This window comes from Brassica oleracea, chromosome C3, assembly GCF_000695525.1.
Source record: "Brassica oleracea var. oleracea cultivar TO1000 chromosome C3, BOL, whole genome shotgun sequence".
NCBI classification, from domain to species: Eukaryota; Viridiplantae; Streptophyta; class Magnoliopsida; order Brassicales; family Brassicaceae; genus Brassica; species Brassica oleracea.
Genome location: NC_027750.1, coordinates 61,392,869 through 61,418,580, shown reverse-complemented (window position 1 = coordinate 61,418,580; position 25,712 = coordinate 61,392,869). Strand labels below are relative to the sequence as shown.

At 38.0% G+C, this 25,712-nt stretch overlaps 5 protein-coding genes and 1 pseudogene across 8 annotated transcripts; 3 read left to right on the top strand and 3 right to left on the bottom strand.

Annotated features, from left to right (window-relative positions):
* Positions 1–5,852: 5,852 nt before the first annotated feature.
* LOC106331990 (CDK-activating kinase assembly factor MAT1-like) lies at positions 5,853–7,539 on the top strand. 3 transcript variants are annotated; one of them, XM_013770433.1, is made up of 6 exons: positions 5,853–5,973; positions 6,258–6,351; positions 6,567–6,640; positions 6,735–6,838; positions 6,943–7,008; positions 7,094–7,539. In XM_013770433.1, the coding sequence occupies exons 2-6, from the start codon at positions 6,284–6,286 to the stop codon at positions 7,331–7,333; spliced, it is 552 nt and encodes a 183-aa protein (XP_013625887.1). In that variant the 5' UTR covers positions 5,853–5,973; positions 6,258–6,283; the 3' UTR covers positions 7,334–7,539. The 3 variants fall into 3 exon arrangements, with proteins under 3 accessions (XP_013625887.1, XP_013625886.1, XP_013625885.1); XM_013770432.1 differs by having other exon boundaries at positions 5,853–6,049; XM_013770431.1 differs by having other exon boundaries at positions 5,853–6,049; positions 6,224–6,351.
* A 380-nt stretch (positions 7,540–7,919) lies between these two features.
* Positions 7,920–10,668, top strand: LOC106332109 (histone-lysine N-methyltransferase ASHR3). The gene is made up of 11 exons (XM_013770580.1): positions 7,920–8,296; positions 8,383–8,529; positions 8,714–8,878; positions 8,992–9,018; positions 9,183–9,297; positions 9,367–9,460; positions 9,553–9,646; positions 9,729–9,807; positions 9,882–10,053; positions 10,149–10,229; positions 10,306–10,668. The coding sequence occupies exons 1-11, from the start codon at positions 7,949–7,951 to the stop codon at positions 10,469–10,471; spliced, it is 1,488 nt and encodes a 495-aa protein (XP_013626034.1). The 5' UTR covers positions 7,920–7,948; the 3' UTR covers positions 10,472–10,668.
* Positions 10,669–11,175: 507 nt separating this feature from the next.
* LOC106331147 lies at positions 11,176–11,610 on the top strand. The gene is made up of 2 exons (XM_013769479.1): positions 11,176–11,485; positions 11,594–11,610. Exons 1-2 carry the CDS (start codon positions 11,176–11,178, stop codon positions 11,608–11,610), a joined length of 327 nt encoding a protein of 108 aa, XP_013624933.1.
* A 3,851-nt stretch (positions 11,611–15,461) lies between these two features.
* Positions 15,462–18,636, bottom strand: LOC106336319 (ubiquitin carboxyl-terminal hydrolase 24-like). The gene is made up of 7 exons (XM_013775117.1): positions 18,248–18,636; positions 17,109–17,903; positions 16,841–17,025; positions 16,504–16,754; positions 16,289–16,434; positions 16,040–16,216; positions 15,462–15,953 (listed from the first exon to the last, which is right to left on the bottom strand). The coding sequence occupies exons 1-7, from the start codon at positions 18,260–18,262 to the stop codon at positions 15,765–15,767; spliced, it is 1,758 nt and encodes a 585-aa protein (XP_013630571.1). The 5' UTR covers positions 18,263–18,636; the 3' UTR covers positions 15,462–15,764.
* A 1,050-nt stretch (positions 18,637–19,686) lies between these two features.
* Positions 19,687–21,312, bottom strand: LOC106332251 (50S ribosomal protein L21, mitochondrial-like). 2 transcript variants are annotated; one of them, XM_013770728.1, is made up of 6 exons: positions 20,878–21,312; positions 20,714–20,794; positions 20,514–20,615; positions 20,177–20,251; positions 19,929–20,069; positions 19,687–19,776 (listed from the first exon to the last, which is right to left on the bottom strand). In XM_013770728.1, the coding sequence occupies exons 1-5, from the start codon at positions 21,265–21,267 to the stop codon at positions 19,950–19,952; spliced, it is 768 nt and encodes a 255-aa protein (XP_013626182.1). In that variant the 5' UTR covers positions 21,268–21,312; the 3' UTR covers positions 19,687–19,776; positions 19,929–19,949. The 2 variants fall into 2 exon arrangements, with proteins under 2 accessions (XP_013626182.1, XP_013626183.1); XM_013770729.1 differs by having other exon boundaries at positions 19,693–20,069; positions 20,148–20,251.
* A 1,174-nt stretch (positions 21,313–22,486) lies between these two features.
* Positions 22,487–24,435, bottom strand: LOC106328695 (annotated as a pseudogene).
* Positions 24,436–25,712: the final 1,277 nt, after the last annotated feature.

Genomic DNA, 25,712 nt, shown 5'->3' with positions numbered 1-25,712 from the left:
GCATTTAGAGTTTGAAATTGGTTGTTCATGGTGGTTGGTGTTTTGATGACAATGAGAATGTTGTAAATAAATGAGAAAGACGAGGATGAATGAGTAAAACACTCATTTCCTAAAGAAAAAAAATAAGGGAGATTTGCAAAATATGACTCAAAACTTGACTTTGATTGCAAAAGTATATCCAAACTTGAATCAAATGCAAAAGTAACCTAAAAGCCTTGTGAAATTACAGTCAACCCCTTGTGACCAAACAAAAAAACAGAACTCATTTTTACGAATATAGTCCTGCTAAGTTTTCCGAGTCTTCTGAGATTCTGTTAAGTCTTCTGAACAACGTCCACACAAGTCGTCTGGTATAGTGGATCTTAAAAATAATTTATAAATTTTGTTAAAAATATTTTGATAAGCGAAAAATTAAAATCATGTAATTATAAACAATTTTAAGTGATATAAATTAAGATATAATAAAATTGAATTGTTTTCAACATAGATGAGTGAAAGTAGTAAGTCATGATATTCTTTGGTCTAGGGTTTGGAACATATGTTGTAGTATTGTATGTATTCTTAGGGTTAGATTTTGGAAAGCTTAAATGTTTTTTTGAAAAATTAAATTTTTACTTACATGTGATTATTTCTGTGTATAGTAAACACTTTTTAAGTTCAATTTGATTTTATGAAGTGTTTAGTTAGTTAATTTAGTTTTGGGGTTGCGTTTAGGGTCTAGACGACTAACATGTAAGTCGTCTGGCGATTAGAATACTTCTCTGAAACACTACAAGAAAACAGCGGCATACTGAGGGAAAAAATCGTCGGTATCTTGTCGGAATAACGCTATTCCGACGACATACCGACGAAAAAAGTCCTCGGAATATTCCGAGGAATTTCCGACGAAAAAAGTCCTCGGAATATTCCGAGGAATTTCCGACGAAAAAAGTCCTCGGAATATTCCGAGGAATTTCCGACGAAAAAAGTCCTCGGAATATTCCGAGGAATTTCCGACGAAAAAAGTCCTCGGAATATTCCGAGGAATTTCCGACGAAAAAAGTCCTCGGAATATTCCGAGGAATTTCCGACGAAAAAAGTCCTCGGAATATTCCGAGGAATTTCCGACGAAAAAAGTCCTCGGAATATTCCGAGGAATTTCCGACGAAAAAAGTCCTCGGAATATTCCGAGGAATTTCCGACGAAAAAAGTCCTCGGAATATTCCGAGGAATTTCCGACGAAAAAAGTCCTCGGAATATTCCGAGGAATTTCCGACGAAAAAAGTCCTCGGAATATTCCGAGGAATTTCCGACGAAAAAAGTCCTCGGAATATTCCGAGGAATTTCCGACGAAAAAAGTCCTCGGAATATTCCGAGGAATTTCCGACGAAAAAAGTCCTCGGAATATTCCGAGGAATTTCCGACGAAAAAAGTCCTCGGAATATTCCGAGGAATTTCCGACGAAAAAAGTCCTCGGAATATTCCGAGGAATTTCCGACGAAAAAAGTCCTCGGAATATTCCGAGGAATTTCCGACGAAAAAAGTCCTCGGAATATTCCGAGGAATTTCCGACGAAAAAAGTCCTCGGAATATTCCGAGGAATTTCCGACGAAAAAAGTCCTCGGAATATTCCGAGGAATTTCCGACGAAAAAAGTCCTCGGAATATTCCGAGGAATTTCCGACGAAAAAAGTCCTCGGAATATTCCGAGGAATTTCCGACGAAAAAAGTCCTCGGAATATTCCGAGGAATTTCCGACGAAAAAAGTCCTCGGAATATTCCGAGGAATTTCCGACGAAAAAAGTCCTCGGAATATTCCGAGGAATTTCCGACGAAAAAAGTCCTCGGAATATTCCGAGGAATTTCCGACGAAAAAAGTCCTCGGAATATTCCGAGGAATTTCCGACGAAAAAAGTCCTCGGAATATTCCGAGGAATTTCCGACGAAAAAAGTCCTCGGAATATTCCGAGGAATTTCCGACGAAAAAAGTCCTCGGAATATTCCGAGGAATTTCCGACGAAAAAAGTCCTCGGAATATTCCGAGGAATTTCCGACGAAAAAAGTCCTCGGAATATTCCGAGGAATTTCCGACGAAAAAAGTCCTCGGAATATTCCGAGGAATTTCCGACGAAAAAAGTCCTCGGAATATTCCGAGGAATTTCCGACGAAAAAAGTCCTCGGAATATTCCGAGGAATTTCCGACGAAAAAAGTCCTCGGAATATTCCGAGGAATTTCCGACGAAAAAAGTCCTCGGAATATTCCGAGGAATTTCCGACGAAAAAAGTCCTCGGAATATTCCGAGGAATTTCCGACGAAAAAAGTCCTCGGAATATTCCGAGGAATTTCCGACGAAAAAAGTCCTCGGAATATTCCGACGGATTGATGTTTCCTCGGAATTCCGGCGGTATATTCCGAGGAAATTCCGAGGATTTCATTTTCCGTCGGAATGTCCGTCAAAATACCGATGTTTTCTTGTAGTGAAAGTTTTCTAACTCCCGCTAAACATATTTTAGTTTCCCGCTAAAAATATTTTAGTTTCCCGCTAAAAATATTGAAGTCTTCTGGGCAACTTACAAGTAAGTCTTTTATTAGATGACTTACTTGAAAGTCTTCTGAACCGAAAATATTTAACCTTATTGAAATTTTTGTCTCCATATATAAAGAAAAATTTACACATTCTCTCTCCTCCTCTCAAATGGCTTCAACAAAATGATATGTTACTCATTCTAAAACTCTCCAACCTCTCTAATCTCTTTGAACTTATAAACATCAAACTTTATATCAATTTATTGTTTTTGTCTCATGTCTTTTTCACTAGTTTTTCTTGTTTTACAGGTTTTTCATCACATGGTTCTCATCTTCCATTCATTTAAAGGTAGATCTATTAATTTTAGATATGTATTTTTTTGTTCTATAAAGGTAGATCTATCTAATATTCCACTCATTTTCTCTGTTTTGAAGTCATTTGAACGTTTTTGGATATGCAGGTTTTTCAGATCTGAAATACTTCTGGGACGACTTACCTGTTAGTCGTCTAAAATATAATGCGCTAGAAGCCTTCCAGGATGACTTACCTTGAAGTCTTTTGACGAAGTCTTTTCACATGTCTCCCTTTCATAACAGATCTGAGCGTTTTGGTAAGTTTTATGTCTGATTTTTCTTCATTTGGTAACTGCATGTTGCATAAAGTTCTTACTTTTTTCTCAAACTAAAACACTCCAAACCCATTTGAATCTCTTTGACTTGAAACGCCAAACTTTATATGAATTTTTCATTTTTGTCCCATGTCTTTCTCACTAATCTATCTTTTTGTTGCATGTTTTTAACCAGGTGGTTCTAGTCTTCCACTTGGATATGTACTTTGTGTGTTCTATAAAAGTAGATCTATATAATCTTCCACTCATTTTCTCTGTTTTTAAGCCATTTGAACATTTTTTTATATGCAGATTTTTCAGATCTGGAGCATACTTTGGAAGATTTATGGAAAGTTTTCTTGGAAGTCTTCTGGCGGAGTCTTCTTCAATATCAAGTGGAGTCAAAGCTTGTCTTTGTAGATGAATGATCTATAGTAGTTTTGTTTCTGGTCTGTTTTGTGATTTGCATCTATACTCCTTTAGTTGTGATTTTTTTTTGTAAATTTGAAGAGATATTAACAAAAAATTTGGTAAATATGTTCATTTCCACAATATTATCTTGCCAAAATTGCTTGACATAATTGAAATTATTGATACAATTTTAATAACAAAACACAATAACAGAAAAAAATAATCAAATTTATTACAACTAAGGGAGAAGAATTCTCAAAAAAACTTAGTCAAATTCACAAAAGATAAACCATTACATAAGTTCATTGATATAACGCTTTCATTAGAAGTCTTATGGGAAGTCTTCGAGCAAAAAACATCATTGATGTATATAACAATAATGATACTTAAGTCATTGATACAACATATTAAAAATCATTTTAACCATTCTACTCACTCTTAGCAAAAAAACATCATTGATCTTTGCTACTGCTTGCAATATATTTAATTATGACTCAGCTTCCTCTTGAATTAGATAAAGAGTGACTAGCTTGACGTTTTTTCGGAGATTTTTCCCAAACAAGTTGTCTTTTGCCAAAACTTCTGACTTTTTTCAACAGATTCAAACAAAGAGTTGAGTTTTCTTTTGGCATTTGATCAGTCAATTCTAAGTTTGATTCAGTGGAATAGTTACTGGCGTTGTTTAGGCTTTGTTGCAGCTAATGTAGCTTATTGTAAGTTTATATTTTTTTGTTGAGGGGTTTGAAAGGATGACACACAGTGGTAAAAATGAAACTATAGCATCTCAATGTGCCAGTGCTAGGGTTGAGATCAATATAATGCCACAAGGAACTATTGACATGTATCTTAAGAAGGCGGAGTTCAACAAGGAACTATTGACATAAAGTATAAACTCCGTGTGAAAAGACCAATCTTGAGTAAGAACCGTCGATAACACAGCATGAGCTCCAACCACAAGATCAGTTTCTCATATTTGCTTCAGACGGACTATGGGAACAGCTGACCTACCAAGAAGCTGTTGACATCGTTCAGAACCATTCACGGAACGTGTGCGTTAGACCCATTTTCCCCAAGAAAAACAAACTTATTACAGAACCAAATACTGAGTCTGACATATGCCGTGAATGACCAACACAAGGGACAGATGTAGACTGGTGAAGATGGCCCTGCAAGCTGCAGCAAAAAAAAAGAGAGAAATGATATCTACTGATGTGAAGAAAATAGAGAGAGGCGTGAGAAGGCATTTCCATGATGACATCATTGTGGTAGTCATCTTCCTTGGTACCAATGTAGTGAGCTCTGCCAAAGGACCCTCTCTTTCTATGGTAGTCACTGTAGCAGTAATCTTCCTTGATACTTCCTCCCTCTTTTTAGATTCCATCTTTTGTAGCTAAATATATGCAATCTGTCACTCTTTGTAGGTATAAGAATGATATAATTGTAACGTGAAAGCCACATACTACTGACTAATGGAACTCAATTCCAGTGTAGGTCCTGTTACAATTGCTCATCAAATTGCTGAAAAGACCATGGTATCTATTATTGATTTTGTAATATAGGAAACAAATGGATGGGAAGGTGCTGCAGCAGTCATTATATGTTTTAGCTCTTCTGGAAGAGCAGCCAGCTCAGTAGCATTGTTTGCTTAATAAAGTATGTTTCCCTCATGATATTTTTACGTTTTGAAACCACAGCCATGTCATTTTTTTAAAAGATTTGGTGATTTTAAAATAGACATAATACATAGCATAGAAAAGAAATACATAAATATTAATAAAACATGTTGCATTACATAAAGTTTGATAAATTTTATGACCTTTAAATTTATCAAAGATAATTATTGTTTCATTAGTATTATATTGTATATTGAAAATGTGAAATTCAGTAATATATTGTATTAATTTGCCATTTACTTCCAACCAAATTTGTAAAGCTGAAGACAAACCATTTTTTTCTAATTTTCGAATCAACTGTCTCACCGTAAATGGCAAAAATAGTAGGAATAGTACATAAACTTAACTATTATGTCTTGATTTTTATTTACATCACGTTGATTCGCCTTATGTGCATCACGTTTATTTACTCGTAGTAAAAGCATTAATGAAACTTTCCCTCAATCCACCAATCCAATTCAGCACATTGTTTATGGGAAATTGAGTGAAACTGTAATATATATGAAATTGATAAAGAGTATATAGTATCGGGAAGAAAATACAAATTGGAGTTTTTAAATGAAAATTTTAATATTTAAAACTACTGGGCTTAACTTGACCCAATAAAAGCCCAATAGGTAGATTCTTCCGGTGCTTCTTGCGTTGCATCTTGCTTCGAGAATCAGTTGATCGGTGACTGAGTTTTACGCCTGAAGTTGGTCCAAAACCGTCATGTAATGAAATTTCCCGTTTATCATTTCTGAAACACTGTTGTGTTGGAAGCAGTAACTTCAAAGGTGAAGACTTTTTGATCTCTTTTAACGGATTGAGATCTACGACGTTGTGTAATTGAAGTTTAGGTCGCTCGCTCAGGTTCTGTTTTTTATACTTCTCTTGTTGATTAAATTATTGTCCTTTTCGGGTCTCTAGTTGTTCTCGAGTGGCTTAAGGTCCTCCAGATTGATTGTATCAAAGCTTATATAATCTTTAATCGATAGGATTTTCAGATTCCTCCTCATATTGTAACTTTTATGTTGGGAGTTGCAGCTTTTAGTTCTGAACTCATGTTTGAACTTTGTAGCTAGAGAGACGAGACAAGAAGCAGTCATGGTGTTGGTGTCTAATTCTAGCCATCAAAACAAGGAAATTCATATCAGAAGGAGAATCTCTGAGATGTATTCTTCGTCCCTTTCTTATTGGCATTGATCATTTATAGTCTGATAGGAATCTATAAGGCAATATATAATTCATTGACCACATGCACTTGATAAACCATGGATCTTTTTCCAGTATTTGTTTGGGATATGCTATGGTGATTGGTGACTCACTCACATGAAAGGAAGGATGGTTTTGAGTATCAATTTATTTTTTTTTAAATACGGAAATGCAGATACAATAAAAGGGAAGAGGATTTTCCATCACTTAAGGACTACAATGACTACTTGGAAGAAGTGGAGTGCATGGGTTTTGTCTCTCACTTGTTTCCCACCTTACATTCTCTGTATCTATATGTGTGATGATGAGACCAATGTATATTATTATATCTTCCATTCTACAGTATTCGATCTGGTAGATGGAATCAATGTTGAGGCCATTGAAGAGAAGATAAAGAAGTACTCTCAAGAGAATGCTGAACAGATTATGATCAACCGAGCCCGCAAGGTAACTACTGCCTTACTTTTCTTGTCTTGGTTAGGTGAATGTGCAGAACTACAAGGTTTTTTTCAAGTATTATGTTTAAGCTTTTGTCATTGGTCTTCCTACAGGCTGAGGATTTAACTGCAGCCCTGGCGGCGTGCAAGGCTCAACAACCACAAACTGATGCTGACACGGTAAATAGAGTTTTGATTTTTCATATCGACAAGAAGCTGTGAACATTTCTGACAAGGAGCTGAAACTTTTTTTCTTATTGTTTAGTCTACAAACAATGGGACTACGTCTGGAACTGCATACAGTCAGGCTCCAAGACCAACGGGAATGGGACCACAACCTGTACCTATAGGAGGAGGAGGAGGAGCAGATCATCAACGTTACTCAATGGAAGACGAAGCGATGATGAGGCTCAAAGCAGAGAGAGCTACACGGGCTGGAGGATTTTCTTTAGAGATAAGCAAGAAGAGGGCTTTGGAAGAAGCATTTGCAAGCATTTGGGTTTGATTCCTCGAGAGAGAGAGAGAGAGACTTTACTTTTATCTTCATTACAGTGACAGGAAGTCGTAACTGGCTGTTTAGCTATGAGTAGAGTATGGAAGTAACTAGACTCTCCATTATTGTCACAGTTTCTGGTGTGGTGTTTGTTTTCTTTTTGTATAGTTGTCAAACTCGGCTACAGCCAATCAACATATAACTGAAGTTTTGAACCATGGCTCAATAATGAAGCCGGTTTGATCTCCGGTTTACTAAAATTGGCAGAGCAATTCTAGAAACTAGAAAAGAAAGAAGCTATCTTGCTGTCAACCTCATTGCAAGGGGGTTCTCAATTGTGGCTATCTCATACTAATCAATGAAAACAATTGTATTTAAATTAATAGGTATCTCAAATGCCATCTTCTTCTATCGTTTTATTAAGTGAATAAATGTTTGGGGCTTTTACGAAAATACATAGAAATATAAGACCTTTTCTGTAAAATTAGAGGACAATGCCAAATCTTTTTTTTTTTTGACTCTTACGAATCTCCCGCCTTAATTTCCCTCCATATTTTTTGTGGTTTTCTCTTACCAAACTAAAAGTAACAAACTTCCCTTGTCCTCTTGACTTCACGTGTGAACAGCATGTTAGATCTGGACAACATGTCTATGTCGGCATCCGTGTCTCTCACTTGCTGCCCTGCTTTTCTCCCGGCGGCAACAGGGCCGGAACTAGCTAAACCGATCGATTCCCCGGGGAACATAGCCGTAGACTGCAATCCAGAACATAAACCGATGATTCCTCCTGCGGAAGAGGTCAGAGACATCAACAACGCCATCACTGTTTCTAACGGAAAACAAGATCCGTCTGAAAAGTCCAAGAAAGGGCTGGTTCTTGAAGATCATGTGAAAAATTGGGTCAAGAGAAGAGTTGAATCCGGAGTTTCTGAGTCGAGATGTGTACTCCCTTTCCTCGTTGGAGCTAAGAGAATGGTAGATTGATGTTTTCTGTTTATTTATTTATCAAAAGTGTTTTACTCTCACTGTTAAGATTGACTATGTGGTGGGTTTGGTGTCAGGGTGACTGTCTTGTTTGCCGTAAGCTGGTGTATCCTGGAGAAGAAGTGATGTGCTCTGTTCGTGGCTGCCAAGGGGTCTATCACTTGCTCTGTGCCAAAGAAAGTCTCGGTTTTCATAATCCTGGGAAGTTTAGATGCCCTCAACATGTAAGATCCTCATGTGTATTAGATAGATTGCTGTCTATTCAAAGAACTGATTCATCAGTAGGAAGATTATATGAAATGACATGTCATGAAAAAGATGCTTAATCGTTACTTCTGTTGGTAAAGAAATGGTGAATGGACTGGATTAGATTGACTTTGCAGTTATCTAATGGGATGCAATGTGCAGGAGTGCTTTGTCTGCAAACAGAGAACTCAGTGGCGGTGTGTAAAGTGCCCAATGGCGGCTCATGACAAGCACGCTCCATGGCCAAACGAGATACTTCACATGAAAGACCAACCAGGAAGAGCACTCTGTTGGAGGCATTCAACTGATTGGCGGCTAGACACAAAGGTCTATTCTCCAGTTTCTTGCTTTTAATTAGATATTATCTGTAATTTGTTACAAGCTGTATTCTCATACAGACTCACTTACAGAACTGATAAAATATAATGTTCGTTGAGCAGAGTGGAGTTGCACAAAGTAAGATAGAGGTCAGTGTTTTCTTTGACTCCTGCTACCGATGTGACTATTGTGAAATTAGCTAGTCTAGTGAAGAAAAACAAAGAGGGGAGAGTCTGGAAAGCTGGATATTGTTTCTTTTCTTTCACAATTTCAAGAGCTAAGCAAGTAAAATTTCATTTAATTTCAAATTCAGGAGGTGTTTTGTCAATTGCCTTTGCCATATGTGGAAGAGGAGTTCAAGATTGACTTGACATGGAAAGATTCTGTTGCCAAAGATGATCTGCCTCCTTATGTGCACATCAGGCGTAGTATCCTTTATAGTTTCAGTTCAGTAATTAGTTCTCATTTTTCACTACTGAGTCCTTGACTAAGTCAAGATATTTATCTTGTGAAGAAGAAACGTGATAATGCTAATGATGGTGTTGGGTGCACTAACTGTGGCCCTACTTGCTGTAGAAGCTGTGTTTGCAGGTGTTCTCTTTGACTAACTAACCAACCAACCTCTTCTCAACAACTGAAACTTTGCTTGAATGGTTTCTGTTTTTGAAACAAATTTGTTTCAGGGTTCAATGCGTAAGCTGTTCAAAGCGATGTGGATGCCCTGAAACATGTGGAAACAGACCATTCCGCAAGGACAAGAAGATCAAAATTGTTAAGGTAAACTTAGTATTTAGTTTCCTGATTCCTACATTATACACTCTTTTTTAGTCTTGACATGTCATGTTGTTGTTTCTTACAGACCAAACTTTGCGGTTGGGGGGTAGAGGCAGCAGAATCCATTAACAAAGAGGACTTCATTGTTGAATACATCGGTGAAGGTAAAGCTAAACTGATTGTGTATGAAAAAGAGAGAGAATGGTTTTTAAGTGATTGTGTTACACTCTATCCACAGTGATTAGTGATGCTCAGTGTGAGCAAAGGCTTTGGGATATGAAGCACAAAGGAATGAAAGACTTTTACATGTGTGAGATTCAAAAAGACTTTACTATTGATGCTACCTTCAAAGGAAACGCTTCTCGCTTTCTAAATCACAGCTGCAACCCAAACTGTGTATTGGAGAAGTGGTAAAGCATATATTATTACATCATATTAATATGTCAATAATGGTCAAGATAGAGTCAGTCTAATTATTGTATATGTGTGGTTAATACAACAACAGGCAAGTTGAAGGTGAGACCCGTGTAGGTGTCTTTGCAGCTCGTCAAATAGAAGCAGGAGAGCCACTTACATATGATTACAGGTCAACTTCTGGACCATTGGTGTTGAGCGTAAGCAATCTGTGATTCTGATGTATTAGGCTGTTTTTGGTTTTGCAGATTTGTGCAGTTTGGTCCTGAAGTGAAGTGTAACTGTGGTTCTGAGAACTGTCAAGGTTATCTTGGGACAAAGAGGAAAGAACCAAACTGTTTGGTTGTATCTTGGGGAGCAAAACGCAGAAGAGTGTCTCACCGACCTTTAGCCCATAAGTTGCAGCAAGATTAGCTTCAAAAAAACCCTGGAGAATATCTGTAAACAATGCGCTTCAATAGCTTTGTCTGTTGTAATCCTGTAGTAACCTCTGAACAGTTCTATCACTGTAACTTATATTTTCTTACACAGAAACGACTCTAATGAGCAAAAACCTGATTCTTTGTGGCTTATGCTTATAGTTTGTCTGTTATGTGATTGTGTTTTGATTATGGACAGTGGCTGATAAAAACACTTTTGCTTGTAATAAAAAGCTTAGATCTTCACAAAGGTTTAACAATGCTAAGATAGTTGTCTAGCTGTTAGCCTCTAAAATGGACTGGTTATGCTTGAAGATATGTGACTGAAGAACCTTTTTGGGCTGGGCTTGGCCACCGCCTACTTGTTAATGGTGGATGCTCTACCTGTAATTTATCTTATTTTTATGTTCTCTCAGGTATATAAGTTCATGCATTGGATGCTTGCCCCTGTGGTTGTAGTTGTAGTTACGAGGAAACTCATCAGAATCTCACATAAAACTTGCAACTATTTTTGCCACATGAAACCAATAGGAATTGATCAACAGTACACAGTCTCAACATATAAAAAAATGAAAAAAAAAAGTTCACATGCAAGCCTTTTTTTTTTTTGAACAACCAATTCACATGCAAGCCTAAACCCATTATATAAGCCCTTAGGCAGCTTCCTTCAAAGCCACACTCACTAGATTCAAACTAAAAATGGCGATAGGTTATCATGTTTTAACCGGTATAGTAATGATCCTTGTCATATCAGGAGAACTAGTTCCAGGGAAAGGGACGTGCCAAGGAGACATCCAAGGTCTGATGAGAGAGTGTGCGGTCTATGTCCAGCGTCCAGGTCCAAAGGTAAACCCTTCCGCAGCATGCTGCAAAGTTGTTAAGAGATCAGACATACATTGCGCATGTGGTCGTATCACAGCCTCAGTCCAGAAAATGATAGACATGGATAAGGTTGTTCATGTTACTGCCTTTTGTGGCAAACCTCTCGCTCATGGTACCAAGTGTGGAAGTAAGTCTATTACTAGTTAAGAAGCTTCATACCTTTTTTATAATATAAACCCAAACATAAATACAAACATTGCAAGATTCTAATGTGCTGATGTTCCTTATGTGGCAGGTTACGTTGTACCATGAGACTTGTGACCAGAACTTAGCCAACCGTTTGTGGAATTAATTGTTTGTGCTTGGGGCATTACTAGTCCCCACTTAAATCTACTCTTGTAATCTCTCTATCTACATTGAATAAACCATGATCTGGATTAGTTGACCAATATTGGACCCGTAGTATCAACCATATTGTTAAAACATCATATAAACTAAGCCTTGAGAAACATTATAACATGTGACATCACCGATTCTTAGACTTTAGAGAAATATGTTGGTCCATCTAAACATATACAATATTTTTCACTAAACAAACCATAAAATTAATTATGAATATACAAAAAATACTCTTCGTTCTTTTTTTCTTTTCTTTTTTTGACAGCAAAGCATTTACAGACTCATGTTGACTCTGTAAACCAGATTGGTAACTCCGCATCCATGTGAACGACAAAGGACAGTTGTTTCCTAGCACTGCGTGCTAAGCTATCCGCCCGAAAGTTCGCCGTCCGAGGTACATGGACGATGTCTGAGTTGAGGAAACTTCTTTTGAGAAGCTTGATGTCTTCCAGATAGCTTTCAAATGCTGGTCATTCTTCTGGTTCCGAAACCATCTTCACCAATTGAGAACAATCCGTTGCAAACGTTACCTGAAACTGTCTTAAATTCTTCATACATTTCATTGCCCAAATCAATGCCTCTACCTCCGAATGAAGGGGTGAAAGACATGTCCTTACATTCCTTGCCCCTAATAGACCATCAAACCCCGGTAAAGTACTATACCAGCATTGCCCTGAAAATAAGTCCTTATCCTTCCATGAGCCATCAATAAAACACCATCGACCTGGTGTCTCTAAGAGATGTCGCTAGGGGAGGACTGGTCTGTACCGAAAGCCCTCTCGTTGGGTCATTTCCCACATGTGCTTCTGCCCAAATTGATGATTCCAATTCAGCTAATTTAAGAGTGTCCCTCGGATCAATATCCAGATTACTAAAAACTTTGTTATTTCGGGCTTTCCAAATATACCATAAAATCCATGCAAACTGATGGTCATCCATCTTTGGTTGAACTCTCCAAAAAAGATGATTCATATTAGCAAATAATGAGCTGATAGGAAAGATATTAGGATGTGACGGAATCTTGGATAATGCCCACACTTGACGTGCTGGGGGACATTCAAAAAATACATGGTTTATTGATTCTTCCGGATCTCCGCATCGAGCACAACATATATCTCCTTGTATCCCTCTTGCCTTTAGATTTTTCATTACCGATATACATCTTGAGAGAAGTTGCCATAAGAAATGCTTTATTTTCGGGGGACACCGCACTTTCCAACAGAAAGCTTTAAGTATATCCACTGTGGGGCCATAAAAATCTGGTGGTTTTTCCCTATCAGGATAGACTCGTTCCACCTGATAACTTGATTGGACCGGATATTTCCCATTGTTAGTAAAATGCCATTCATTCCTATCCTCAATCTGATTCCTACTTAATGGAATACTTTCACTAATTTTTGCATCCTTAGGATCCATTAGAACCATGATTGCCTGTAAATTCCATGAGCGAGATTCCGAATTAATGAGGGAATCCACTGTGAGGTCCGGATAAATGTTGTGAAAAATTTTGTTTGCTGGTCTCGGGCGAATGGCTGGGATCCAAGGATCGTTCTTTCCTTAAATAAAATATATAGAATTATTTTATGTAATTAAAATATATAAGACAATTAGTGATCTTTAATAATAATAATCTGATAACAATCTATGTATCATCTATCATTTTTGTTTAATTTTATATTATTAAAATAAATTAAACAATCATATTAATCATTAAATAAAATTTAAATTTCTGTATATATTATATCTTGAATTTTTTAAAACGACTATAAATTGCTAAAACTAGTAAAAGTCTTACTAAAAATCTTTAATCAATGATCTAATTTTTCTTGTTATAAGAAGATACAAATGATCATAGAAAGTCACATTTTATAGATATTCAGATAATATATTAATATATATATATATATATTAATTTCGTTTAAACTAAACTATATACCACATAAAAATACATAAATATTTTAATTTTGAATTTTGCATTGAATAAATACTGAGAACTTAATATTTTAATTTTAATTTCACATTGAATGTTTTAAAAGAATTATAAAATTACTAATTCTAATAAAAGGCTGAGGATAAGCGACGGTCGGCTGAGTATAAGCCACGGTCGGCTGAGAAGGAGCCGGTGGCGGGAGGAGAGCTGGTGGCTGAGGAGGACCTGGTAACTGAAGAGGAGCCGCCGCAAGCAGCTGAGGCGACTCCACGAAAGAGAAATTTTCTGCCTTAGCAAAGTTTACATTCACAAGCTTATTGCGGTGAGAGACATCAAGAACAACTTAAATATATCAATATTTATCGATTTTAGTTCCTAGGGATTTTGAGACATTTTCTGTGCAGATGATACTTTTGACATTTACTATTTTTTCATTTACAGAACTTTTTTTGTCAACCTTTCTCATTTCTTTCCATTGAAAAGTTCATACAATGACCTATTGCTAGTACCAAGTAACTACATAACTTTGATTATTGTACCTAATTATTCTTGCTAATTGATCAACAGTTACAATAAGACTACTAGGCACTTGACAGAATCTAAAATTGTAAAAAGGAACCTAAAATTGTTTTTACAATCTATCCTTAGAATGTATCTAATGATGGAAGTTGCCTCATTGATGTGTGCTTCATGTATTCTTTCATCTATAGGCTCATGCTCTAACTTCTAAGCTTTTAAACAATTCGCCACGGTAACCTAAAAATGTAACCCTTTGATATGCAAGCCGGTTCACTTGTTATACTGCTAACAACAAGGCCATTGCTTCTGCTACCAGAGGAACTGGTAGGTTCAATTGCATAGCTCACTTGAAGTCTTGGAATGCCTTCTTTGCTGAGTAAGGAACACCTTATTCCAGCTTGATCAATAGGTGATTTACAAGATGCATGTACAATACAATAAAAATCTATTTCTTGTGGGAAAATCTCGAGAATTGTGCTTGGAAAAGAGACAATATGAACTTGATTTCGAGCTGTGTGATAGGACATGGTGCTTGTGTTATGAATTGTTGCGTCATCCCAGAGTTTTTGTCTAAGATTGTTGCACTGGATGACTTGGAGTTATATGGTCCCTTCTATTAAATGCTTAATCGTTAGAATAGAACTGGTGAATAGGTAGGGGAATGAACTGGATTAGTTCGAGTCTGCAGTATAATTCACAGTCATCTAATAGGATGCAATGTGCAGGAATGCTCTTTGTCTGCAAACAAAGAACTCAATGGCGGTGTGTAAAGTGCCCAATGGCGGCTCATAATAAGCATGCTCCTTGGCCACAAGAAATACTTCACATGAAAACCAACCAGGAAGAGCAATCTGCTGCAGAGTTGTTAAAAGATCAGACAATACGTTGCGCATGTGACAGTATCACAGCCTCAAGTACAGAAAATAATAAACATGGATAATGTTGTTCACGTCACTGGCTTTTGTGGGAAACCTCTCGCTCATGATACCAAGTGTGGAAGTAAGTCTATTGCTAGTTAAGAAGCTTCATACTCTTTTTTAATATAAACACAAACATAAATACAAACATTGCAAGATTTTAATGTGCTGCTGTTCCTATGTGGCAGGCTACGTTGTGCCATGAGACTTGGGACCAGAACTTAGCTAAGGTTTGTGGAATACATTGTTTGTGCTTGGGACCTTTACTAGTCCCCACTTAAATCTACTCTTGTAATCTCTACTATATTGAATAAACCATGATCTGGTTTAGTTAACAAACATTGGATCCAGAGTATCAACCATACTGTTAAAACATCATATAGACTAATATAGCCAAATCTTTAAACCAGTTTATCTATTAATTGCTACAACTTTGATTTGGTTCTAGCATCAATAACAAGAAACTAAGCAGCAAAAATCAATAATTTCTGAATACAAGTCTATGAAGTAATAATAATAAACGTTTGAGTCACAATAAAAACAATCCCATCTCAAAGGAACCAAAACAAAACTTTCATGTAAACCAGGTACTCTAAAACTATTTACCTATTGAGATGTTGCTCTCCTTCAAAGATTTTATAAGGAGAAACAATGTTACTCTCTTTTCCCCGACCACGTAAATAGATTTGCTTTTGATTCTCTTACACTTGTTTGTAGAACAGAACATAAGCTTGGTCGTGCAAAACCTGTTTTGTCCCTATGGCAGTCACAGACGCATCATCAAACCTAAGCCATTGATTGTTCTTTCGTCTAGCATCTGTGGTGTAGTGCCCTTTCGAAGGATCCCTTCCGTGGTGGGTAATGGTTGCCACAAGTTCATATTTTAATCCCTAAAAGAAGAAACCTGAGTTAAGTAATAATAGTTCAAAGTCATAGAAAGAGAGAAGCAAAGACAGTTTTGTTTTCAACTTCATACCCCGTTGGAAGGAGAAACAAGAAGGTACCGGCCTAGGTTGAGATCGAGGGGAAAGTGAACACGTTTATGGAGCTTAGTACTCCCTTGGTTTCCATAGCTAAAACGCATAAGGTGCAGTATCATTATCTTTGAGAGTTTCTGTATCTTTATCGACTTTCTAGCACTAACAACACCAGCCTGAAACAAGCAAATAGGCAAATTATTAAGGAACCTTTACTCAATATAGTGAGAAAGAGGAAGATAGTTTACCTTCCCAGTAACCGAAGCTCGATATCCTTCAAGATCTTCTGGGGCAGAAAACAAATGCAACGCATCTTCTATCGTACTAACAGCTTCTGGGTGGATATCAAGGTGAAGTAAGAGATATGGCTGTACAGTAGCAGAATCATTGTTCCCTGTTCCATGAAACGATACATTAAGTAAGTGCCTGATGAAAGCAGAAATTATCAAAGAATGCAAAATACCTTTTGCCTTCACTACGCTTCTTAGCTGCCCACCGAATATATCACTGAGCTGGGAAGGAACAAAGCTTTGTGTTCTTGTGACAGCAGATTTGTTTTTGGGTCCAACTGTTTCCCATTCATCATCCTCGTTGGCAGAAGAAACAACAGAGGACTTCGAAGCAGTGAGTTTGGGGGACACTTCCCTGAGTTTCAGCAGCTCATCGTGCATTTGGTCCATTATAAAGCTCAAAAATTCCTGAGCATCTTCCTGCCTGTCGTCAACACAAGCACACAATGTGTTGGAATAAAAATAGGTTAGGAACAACAAAATTTCAGACTGTGTAACAAAGCTACAGACCTTGGGCGGCCAGACATGTTGTTGAGTACATCTGGGGTAAAGTTTCTAAGCACCCTTTCAAACATGGCAGGTGTAAAAGGTCTACCAGACTCAACAACGGCGACGTTATTTCTGAAGCTTGAACTGCTTGGCACATCTAACTCAGAGATGAACTCAGAAAATGCAGCTAAAGTTGGAGACTCAGCCTGAGAACACAGAACATGAAAATCACAATAAGACAGTGAATACAAAAAAGTAGAACTAACGCAGAACATGCAGGTTACAAAACCTTTGGAATGTTTTGGAGTTGTATTCCCTGGAGGAGCTGCACAAAAGGAGAACAGGAGAGTAAAGCCTGCAGTGTCGCGTTGAGGAAGCACAAGTTTCCAGCGTTTATTAATCCTCTTGGTGTAAAATCTTTCATGGGTGGAATAGATTCAGTAGGAACCATCTGACTGTTCTTTCTTGGTATGGTAGTGCCAGATGAAGAATCATTTGAGAAAATATCGGTGTCCAGGGCTTGGAATTTTGAGCTAGAAGCTATACACAAAGAATCACTTTCACCATCTGACACACACAGCTTCTCCAAACCAATAGGATCGGCTGCCTTCTCCGCCACACCATTGTTGAGAGGTGGTTTTCTTTCAGAGACCTCTTTAATAATTCCATTTTCTTCCACGTGCTCTCCAGAGAGTTTTTTTGCAGCATTATCATTGATCTTATCAGAGCTGGAAGGTCTAGAAGCACCAAGTCTCTTTTGAGACTCAGCAGATTGAAAACTTTTATCTTCCTTATGAGAGCTTGAAGGTCTAGAAGCATCAAGGCTCCTTTGAGTCAGAGCAGATTGAAAACTTGTATCTTCCTTACGAGAGCTGGAGGGTCGAGATTTAACTGCCTCATCAGTTTGACCCTTCTTCAACTCGCCATTAGCGCTGTTAACTGGAGAATTTTCGGCGACAGGATTAAAGGAGCCGAATTGTATACTCTTTACGGACTTTTCTTTATGACTTTGAGGAGGGTTAATGGGTTTCTGCTCAAGCAGTGACCTTGTTTCATGTTCTGTAAAGGACCCAAACACAAATACCTGCCATGAACAAAAGCAAGTGTCAGTTAGAGAGGCTTTTAAGTAATAAAATGGCTTTTATAACATCAACTAGACAAATTTAAGAAACTAAAGCAATCTGAAAAGATAATTAATAGTCTCTTTGCATACACAACAAGTATCAACCAACATGATGATAGCTACAGAAAAATCAAAACTTTTAATATCAAAGCAAAGGTACTAGCTTTTGCCTCTTTAAAGTTCACAGCTTTTGTCGGGAACAGATCAAACACTTGATAAACGACAATAACAGAATCTCAGTTCAACTCTCTGCAAACACAAGATAGGTAAGAGACTCAGAGGCAGACAAGATGCAGGAAAGTTACCTTCTTATCACTCATGCTTGGCGGCACATACAAGGCGACGGAGAAGAAGTTGAAGAGCAGGACAAGGGCTCGAAAGAGAGATCCAACGGAGAGGAGATGAAACAAGTTTGAGAAGATTCAATAGCGGAAACAAAATCTCTTAGGGTTTGAGACCCATGATGAAAGTCAGCGACTTGAGAAGACATGAAAGGGGAGGAGGAGACAATGTGGAATCATCCGAATTTGAAGGAGGAGGTAAGCAAGAGAAGAGAGACGGATCTTTTTTGGGGGATTTGACAGAAAAATTGGGGTTCTTTCTCTTATTTTGTCGGATAGTTTTGAGAGGAGGAGTCGAGGACGGAGCTTTGTCTAACGCGTCGTCGCGTCTTTTACAGTTAACATCTCGGTTCGATTGTTAGTTTACTTCGGTTTCTGAACAAATTAAACCGTGTCTTTGACAAGAACAACTCCGGTTTGGTGTGGAGGTTGTTAAATTGTGGACCTAGGCCTGCGAATATGAGTCTTTACCCGCGGGGTCCGATCCGTTTGATCCGCCGCGGAGCGGGTGCGGATCGAACAATTTAGAAAAATCGATTTGCGGATGCGAGTGCGGGTTATGAGCATTTTATGCGGGGCGGATGCGGGTTGGTGGATTTTAAAAAGCGGATACCCGCCAACCCGCAATTTTTTGTTTTTAAAAGGATATTTTTCTTTTGTAAAAATATATAGTTTTAAAAGAAAATACGAGAATTTTTAAAAATAATAATCAAAATATTTTAAAATATTTAAAATTTTAATTATAAATATATTATTTATACTATATTTTACAAATATTAAATTAAATAAATATTTTTTAAAATAAAAATATAACCCGCGGGACTCCCGGGTTACCCGCAAAAATAAACGGAGCGGGTGCGGATACAAATTTATTTTTTCGCGGGTTGTGCGGATCGGATTTTTTGACAAAAAAAAATTGTAACCCGCGGGTTGATCCACAACCCAGCCCTATTCGCAGGCCTAGGTCCACAGGTGCGAACATTTGCATATACTGTATGATCAAAACCAAACTGATCATACCTCTTCCGGTTTGGTACGGTCTGGTGTTACTCCTTGCCACACTCGCCATCATTTTACTGCAATCGATGGTTAACAGTTTGGTACGTTATTCTGCTTTCTCGTTCTATAGATTTTTTAAACATCTCGGTTCGGTTTTTGAACAAATATAAATCGTGTTTTAACCAGAAAAACTCCGGTTTGTTGTGAAGGGTCTTGAATTGTCGTATGGTGGTGCAAGCCTTTTTGCCTATATGAGCCAAACTTATCACAACACTTCCGGTTTGGTACAGTCTGGTGTGACTTCTTATTATCTTTACAGCAACTCTTATGTCTCGGGTTCGAAGCCTTTCTTACTCTTTTTATTTTCTATAACTAATTTTAAAGAGAGCGTATAACATGAAGCTCACGGATTTTCCGGCAACAAAAAAAAAACGATATAACACGATCTTACAAAACAAAAAGCATAATTTTCCGCAAATCTTTATTTGTGAATTCTGAAACAGAAAAACAAACAGTATCAAAAGCCTGAGCCAGCAGTTCCAGTAGAAACAAGATCACGTTAGAAGAGATTACACTACTAACTAGCAAAAAGGCCTGTTTTGTCTTTTCAGAGACTAGTTCTAACTTCAAAGAAAGGTGAACTTACTTCAAAGTATTGGGCATCTCTTTAAGCAACTAGCTCAGCCTCTGGTTGCTCTGTATCAGCTGCCTTGGAAGGCTTATGGACAATCTTCGGTTCTGGTTTCTCAATTCCTTGTATATCCGTTATTCTCAACTTAGTTAATTCCTGGACACACCGCGTTAAACAATCAGAAACAAGAAAACATATACTTCATGAAAAAGAGCTCGAAGAAAGGCAACTGACAAAGCAAATAAGGGAGTTGTGAATTATACTTGTCGATGTCCTGTGGTTCTTCTGTAATTCTTCCTTCGCTTCTTTTTGAAAATGAGCACTTTCTCATCCAATGCCTGTCACTCACACAAAGATATTCAACTAAATAAACCGGGAAAACAAGCTATTAATGCACGAGTAAATCCTCTATCCCTCACCTATTCTACATCAAGACATTCAGATGAAAACACTTATCTAAGAACTTGTCTCTCTCATCAATCACCAGATTCAACGAGCAAAATCTCACAATAATCTTTCTTTCTTTCTTCTATGCAGATAGCTTCACTAGTATTATTATTATTATTATATAACACGAAGAAAGACAAGGAGACTACTTACATGCTCTTCCACAACAGCATGAACAGTGGCATCAGGCAAGATAGGCCTTCCAATAATCGTCTGGCTTGCCGAGCCCAATAGAAGAACCTTGGTCAGTACCAACTGCCACAGAGATATAAGGAGACAAGCTTCAACAACAGTTATATACCATAACAAAGATCTCAACTGTTAGAACAATCTTCATGAAGAAGCTAGCATACCTTATCATTGATGTCACAGAACTTCAACTTCTCTGTGAAGATGGAGTCTCCGTTGCTTACTTTGAACTGATGCGAACCAATCTACAGCGAGAGCAATACAAACATCATCAGCGAGAGTGTGCAATGCGAAATTCAATTCAACCAGAGAGAGAGAGAGACGAAACCTGAACAACGGCAAACACTGACTCGTAGGGTTTGAATAATCTCTCCGAAGGTTTCAGAGGACCCATCACCTTATACCCAATCTCCGCAGCCGCCTCTACTTTCTCCGCCGGTGAATACTCCCTCTCTACTTCCTCGTAGTCCTCATCATCATCATCTTCTCCTTCGCTGCTTTCATCGGTGTCCTTCGTTTTCGAGGAGAAATGTCGACCTTGAGAGCGATACCATGGCAAATCCCTAGTGAGAGATTGATTCTGAGATGGGATGCCATGAGTAATGCTGGTCCCGGGAAGCTCTAATCGACGAACTGATGAGATCGAGCGCGTTTGGTTGATCGAGAGAACCGTCGTCGAGCGGCGGCTTAGCACGCGGAGGCATCGGAGGCTCGCCATCTGAGAGCACGAGTACACTTAAGGTTTATGGAGACTAGAGAGAGGTTTTTTGTTGTCGTCTACTTGAAATGTTTCTGTAGAGACCCTCTAGATCAGGCAGAGACTTATCCACCGAGATAGATGTACAGAGTTGGTTTAAGTATATTTAAGTATAGAGTTAAGTATATTTACCATTTTCGCATTTGTGACAGAGTACAATGACTAACAAGAAACGTAATTGCAGTAATAAAACTAAGCACTACACCAAAAAACAGAATGCAGAAACACATCTAACTATGACCTAGAGAAACTACATCAAGTACGTAGCATTGCCTTGACTGAAAAGATAGGCAGCAAAAGGAGCCCCTCACACGAGACCAGATGCCGCCGTTGAGAGGGTGATAGCATTGATGAAGAACGTGAGCCCGGATCCCGTAGATTTCGGTCATTCCCGGTGCACACGTCTCAAAAAAATTGCTAACAAACCATTCAAACCTCTATTCCGAGAAGACCACCAACGCAAGGACACGCTCGCCATGCCGAGAATAGCTGCACATTTACTGGGGGAAAACGAGACCGGCAAGCTGCCACAAACTCTGAACCAAGCACAAGGTGACAAAGACCACCATGAGACGCGGATGCAGTCTCGTGGCTCGACACGCGCTACCACAGGAATCAACAAGCCTCAGACGACTACACCGAGAGAGAGTAACTCCTCACACGCTCCCGCCAATGAAAACCATAAGCAGGATAGACCAAGGTCCAGAAACAGAGAACCATGCGCCGTCACGCTCAGATCCAGAAACCCTAGATCCGTTAAAATTTGAAAACTACCTCCGGCGATCTGAGCAGACGGTTTTAAAAATACTTGGATCAACTATAAGGATAAATATTTAAGATAATAAATATATGAAATGAACTCAAATTCGAATTAGTATACAGAAAAACTGAAATAGCTATTTTTTTTTATCTAATTCACATATTTAAAAAAAATTACTGATTTTAACGATTTATATAAAAAAATTTGTTATTTTAAATATTTTAAAAAAATTCGGATAGCTTTTTATCCATGAATAGTTCAGATACTTTCCAATAGTATTTGGTAAAGTTTTTTGAATTTTTGAATGATTTTAGGCATTGAGTATTTTCCAATCCTATTTCGAAAATTATAGAACTTCAATGGAACTTAAAGCCAATAAAAAACTGATCAAAAAAGGTGACTGATGATGCAAAATAAGAAGAAACAAGATTAACATTCAAACCATTACTATAACTCTTATTTTTTGCTCAAACAACCATTACTATAACTCTATAAGTAAATATTATATAACAAGAACAAGGAAACAACTGAGTCTATCAAACTCTTAACTCATACGTACAAGGGATCATCAACATTGCTTTATTTCGAATCCAATGCTCAGCAAAGTCCGAGCTGATTCCATCACTTTCTCACCACCACCAACATCCACTCCTTCACTGCTCTGCTTCTCACTCTCTCTTCCCACCGAGCACTGCCCTGAGGTGGGAATGTTCACCTGATCCTCTAACCTAGTTCTCATTGATGTTGGTGCAGCTGCAGCCACAAGCGCTGAGCTAGGAGGACCATGGCGTTTCTTTGGCACCGGCATGTCGTGGTTATGTACTCCTTTGTATGTGATTACGACAGCTGTTCTGTTCTCTACTGCTGTCTCGATGTGTTTACGGACAGAACAACCAGCAGAAGTACATCTGTAGTAGTTCCTGATATGTTTTTGAACAATAATATATCAAATCATCCATGTATAGAGAAAACGTTTTAGAAAGAAATGGGTAATGTGTTTTGGTTTATACCTCGGATTGGGATTCCCCTTCACCATTTTCTGCCCGTATTTGCGCCATCTGTATCCATCACCAGAGATACCGACGTCACCAGCTGCGTGTACTACAACTTTATGTTTCTTTCCAGGTTTAGAGACAGTATCTGAACTTTGTGAGTTACTCTTCTTCAGTCTGAAACACAGGAGAGAGGAAAGTATGTTAGTTTTATCCCTCAATGTGAAGGGTAACAAAATTATACAGAACTTGCCTTCGTTTTGGCTCTGGTTCCTCCACAGCTTCGTTCTCACAATTTCTCTTCCCTTCAACGATTGCTAGCGACTGGCATACGTTTTCTTTAGTTGAAATGGACAGAGCTGAACCGGTAGGGACTACTGTATTGTCCTCCGTAACAGGCGGGATAACTGATGCAGCTCTAGTCTCTCTTGGCGAGAAGCTATTCTTCCGGAGAGGTTCGTGACTATGCGAACCTTTGTTAACAATCTCTATCACGTTTCCTGAATCGTTGGAGCATTCAATTTTCTTTGCGCAACAATCAGAATACGTACACCTATAGTAGCTCCGTGAGCCCCTGGGACTCTTAACCCGCTTCTGCCCATATTTTCTCCAATGATAACCATCATGAGCCGGTGTCCTCAGAACCGGAGAAACCGACAAGTTGCTAACCACCCGAGAATCAGATATTTGCTCCTGTCCAATCATCAATGAGAGAATCTAACTCGTCAGTGTTCATAAGTAGCCAATAGTCTCAATGTTCAAGCAGCTTTGCCTAGTAAGTAGTAACAAGTCATACAAACTATAATTATACAAGTCAATTTGATCCCTTGTTTACAAAGCGTAGGCCATGACATCGAGTACAGTGAAGTGAATTTGTAGATTTGGTAACTTCAATTTCTCCAGATATCAATGAGAGAATCTAACTCGTCAGTGTTCAGAATTCAGCTAAGAAATGAACAAATATTCAGCAACTCACCTTGACATCTTCACGATTTGGTTCCACCGACGAATTTTCTCGAACATCTGGTGAACACAAACATCATTTCATCAACAATTAAACACCCTCAGAAAATCAACAAAGAATCTTCGTTGGGGGGGGGATAAACCCGTTACCTTCAACATGATCCTTAGCTAGGGTTTCTCGCACCGGTAGACCTTCCATATTCGTAAGTGATTCTTCGCCTCTGAGTTGACTCAATCCATCATCGTCACCGTGACACAGCTCCTTCTCCGGATCCACTTTCTCGCCCTTTTCTGTCTCCGCAGCCGCGTAAACGTCAGCTTCGCAGCTGTCCTTGTCGTCCATGGACAATTCTCTTGTCCTTTGTGGCTTTGTTCTGTCTCCTCCAGGCCTGTCTGTATCGTGGGTTTTGTAAGGAAACAGAATAGATTCTGTAAGGCAACAAAGGTAGCCGCTTTCCGACCGATCACTAAACGCTGCGTTTCATCGGTTAAGCTTCCGCTCTAAAGCAGTCTTTCTTTTTTTTTTATCAAACTCCTTAATTTTTCTGTCAAATCATTGACGTGTTCTGTTTGATTAGTGATTTTGGGACGCCGAAAAACAAAATTTAGTGATTTTGGAATATTTTGATAAAAAAAAAAAGTGATTTTGGAAATATTATTAGTCTTGTTTGCATGATGGTTATGTGCATTGTGTTAAACTGTATTTTCTTGTAAAAGACACCTATTCTTTTAGCTGAAGTTGTGCTTTTAGCAACAGTCCCAGCGGAGCCTAATCAAACATACAATTTCCTATAGAAAAAAAGTAAATTACAATTTCAGATTGCGTTCCAAAAAGAAGAAAAAAACATTCTCAGATTGAAAAAAATAAAATACTATTTCCGATTAATAGTTTTACAAACGATTTCTTAATTGCGAAAAAGAAATTGTAACATATAATATCTAGAGAACACACGCATTTTATGTGATTAATTAGTCTCATAATGATGTCCATTGGATTTAGAAAGATCAGCATCTTCTTCTTTGTCTTAACTCGTCTTGCTTTTTATCAAAGCTTCACATGTTTGATTCCTCGAACCACTAGAAACTTTTTTTTTATAAACAGTGAGAGAGTCATATCCTATGATGAAGAAAGATGTTGATGTCTTGATGATGTAGACCCAATCAACGAGGAGATGAAATTGACATACCTCGGTGACTTGTAAGCGAAGCTTATAAACAAATACGACATCAAAGTGATGTGGAGGATTGATGTTTTCTGTGTCTTTGTTTTCCTTTAGTGTTTACCGATTTAACTTTCAGGCTTTTGTTTTATATTGCAACGTGTAAGAAGAAGTCGACGATGGATCTCTGGAGTCGGGAACCAAGTTGTGATGTGGATGTTTTAGAGCTTGTTTAAGGAAAATAAAGGTTTGACACTTGTTCAAACAAGGTATTTTAGGTTTTCATAATATGTCTAACAGTATGAACCTAGATCGTTTTGTAAATGTTATCTAAATCCTCTTTTTGATCATGTTCTTTTTGTTAAATAAATATATATATATATATATATATATATATATTATATATTTAAATGAGATCCATAACGTGATATTTTGACTTAAATCTTATCGGAGTGGTACATGTTAAAGAACGTAATGGAGATAAAAAGGAAGTTCACATACACATAGTCAATGCTATTATGCTTTGGGGAC

Bases quoted from the DNA above. Each gene is read 5' to 3' on its own strand.
- LOC106331990 (XM_013770433.1), top strand. From the start codon at position 6,284: ATGGTGTTGGTGTCTAATTCTAGCCATCAAAACAAGGAAATTCATATC. The intron at 6,839-6,942 runs GTAACTACTGCC...GTCTTCCTACAG, and splicing joins TGATCAACCGAGCCCGCAAG to GCTGAGGATTTAACTGCAGC. The intron at 7,009-7,093 runs GTAAATAGAGTT...CTTATTGTTTAG, and splicing joins CACAAACTGATGCTGACACG to TCTACAAACAATGGGACTAC.
- LOC106332109 (XM_013770580.1), top strand. From the start codon at position 7,949: ATGTTAGATCTGGACAACATGTCTATGTCGGCATCCGTGTCTCTCACT. The intron at 8,297-8,382 runs GTAGATTGATGT...GTTTGGTGTCAG, and splicing joins TCGTTGGAGCTAAGAGAATG to GGTGACTGTCTTGTTTGCCG. The intron at 9,808-9,881 runs GTAAAGCTAAAC...CTCTATCCACAG, and splicing joins TGTTGAATACATCGGTGAAG to TGATTAGTGATGCTCAGTGT.
- LOC106332251 (XM_013770728.1), bottom strand. From the start codon at position 21,267: ATGGCGAGCCTCCGATGCCTCCGCGTGCTAAGCCGCCGCTCGACGACG. The intron at 20,616-20,713 runs GTATGCTAGCTT...TCTCTGTGGCAG, and splicing joins TCTGTGACATCAATGATAAG to TTGGTACTGACCAAGGTTCT. The intron at 20,252-20,513 runs GTAAGTAGTCTC...TGTGAGTGACAG, and splicing joins ATGCTGTTGTGGAAGAGCAT to GCATTGGATGAGAAAGTGCT.
- LOC106331147 (XM_013769479.1), top strand. From the start codon at position 11,176: ATGGCGATAGGTTATCATGTTTTAACCGGTATAGTAATGATCCTTGTC.
- LOC106336319 (XM_013775117.1), bottom strand. The intron at 16,435-16,503 runs GTATTTTGCATT...TTCATGGAACAG, and splicing joins AAGCGTAGTGAAGGCAAAAG to GGAACAATGATTCTGCTACT. The intron at 15,954-16,039 runs GTATGAAGTTGA...TTCTTCTTTTAG, and splicing joins TTGTTTCTCCTTCCAACGGG to GGATTAAAATATGAACTTGT.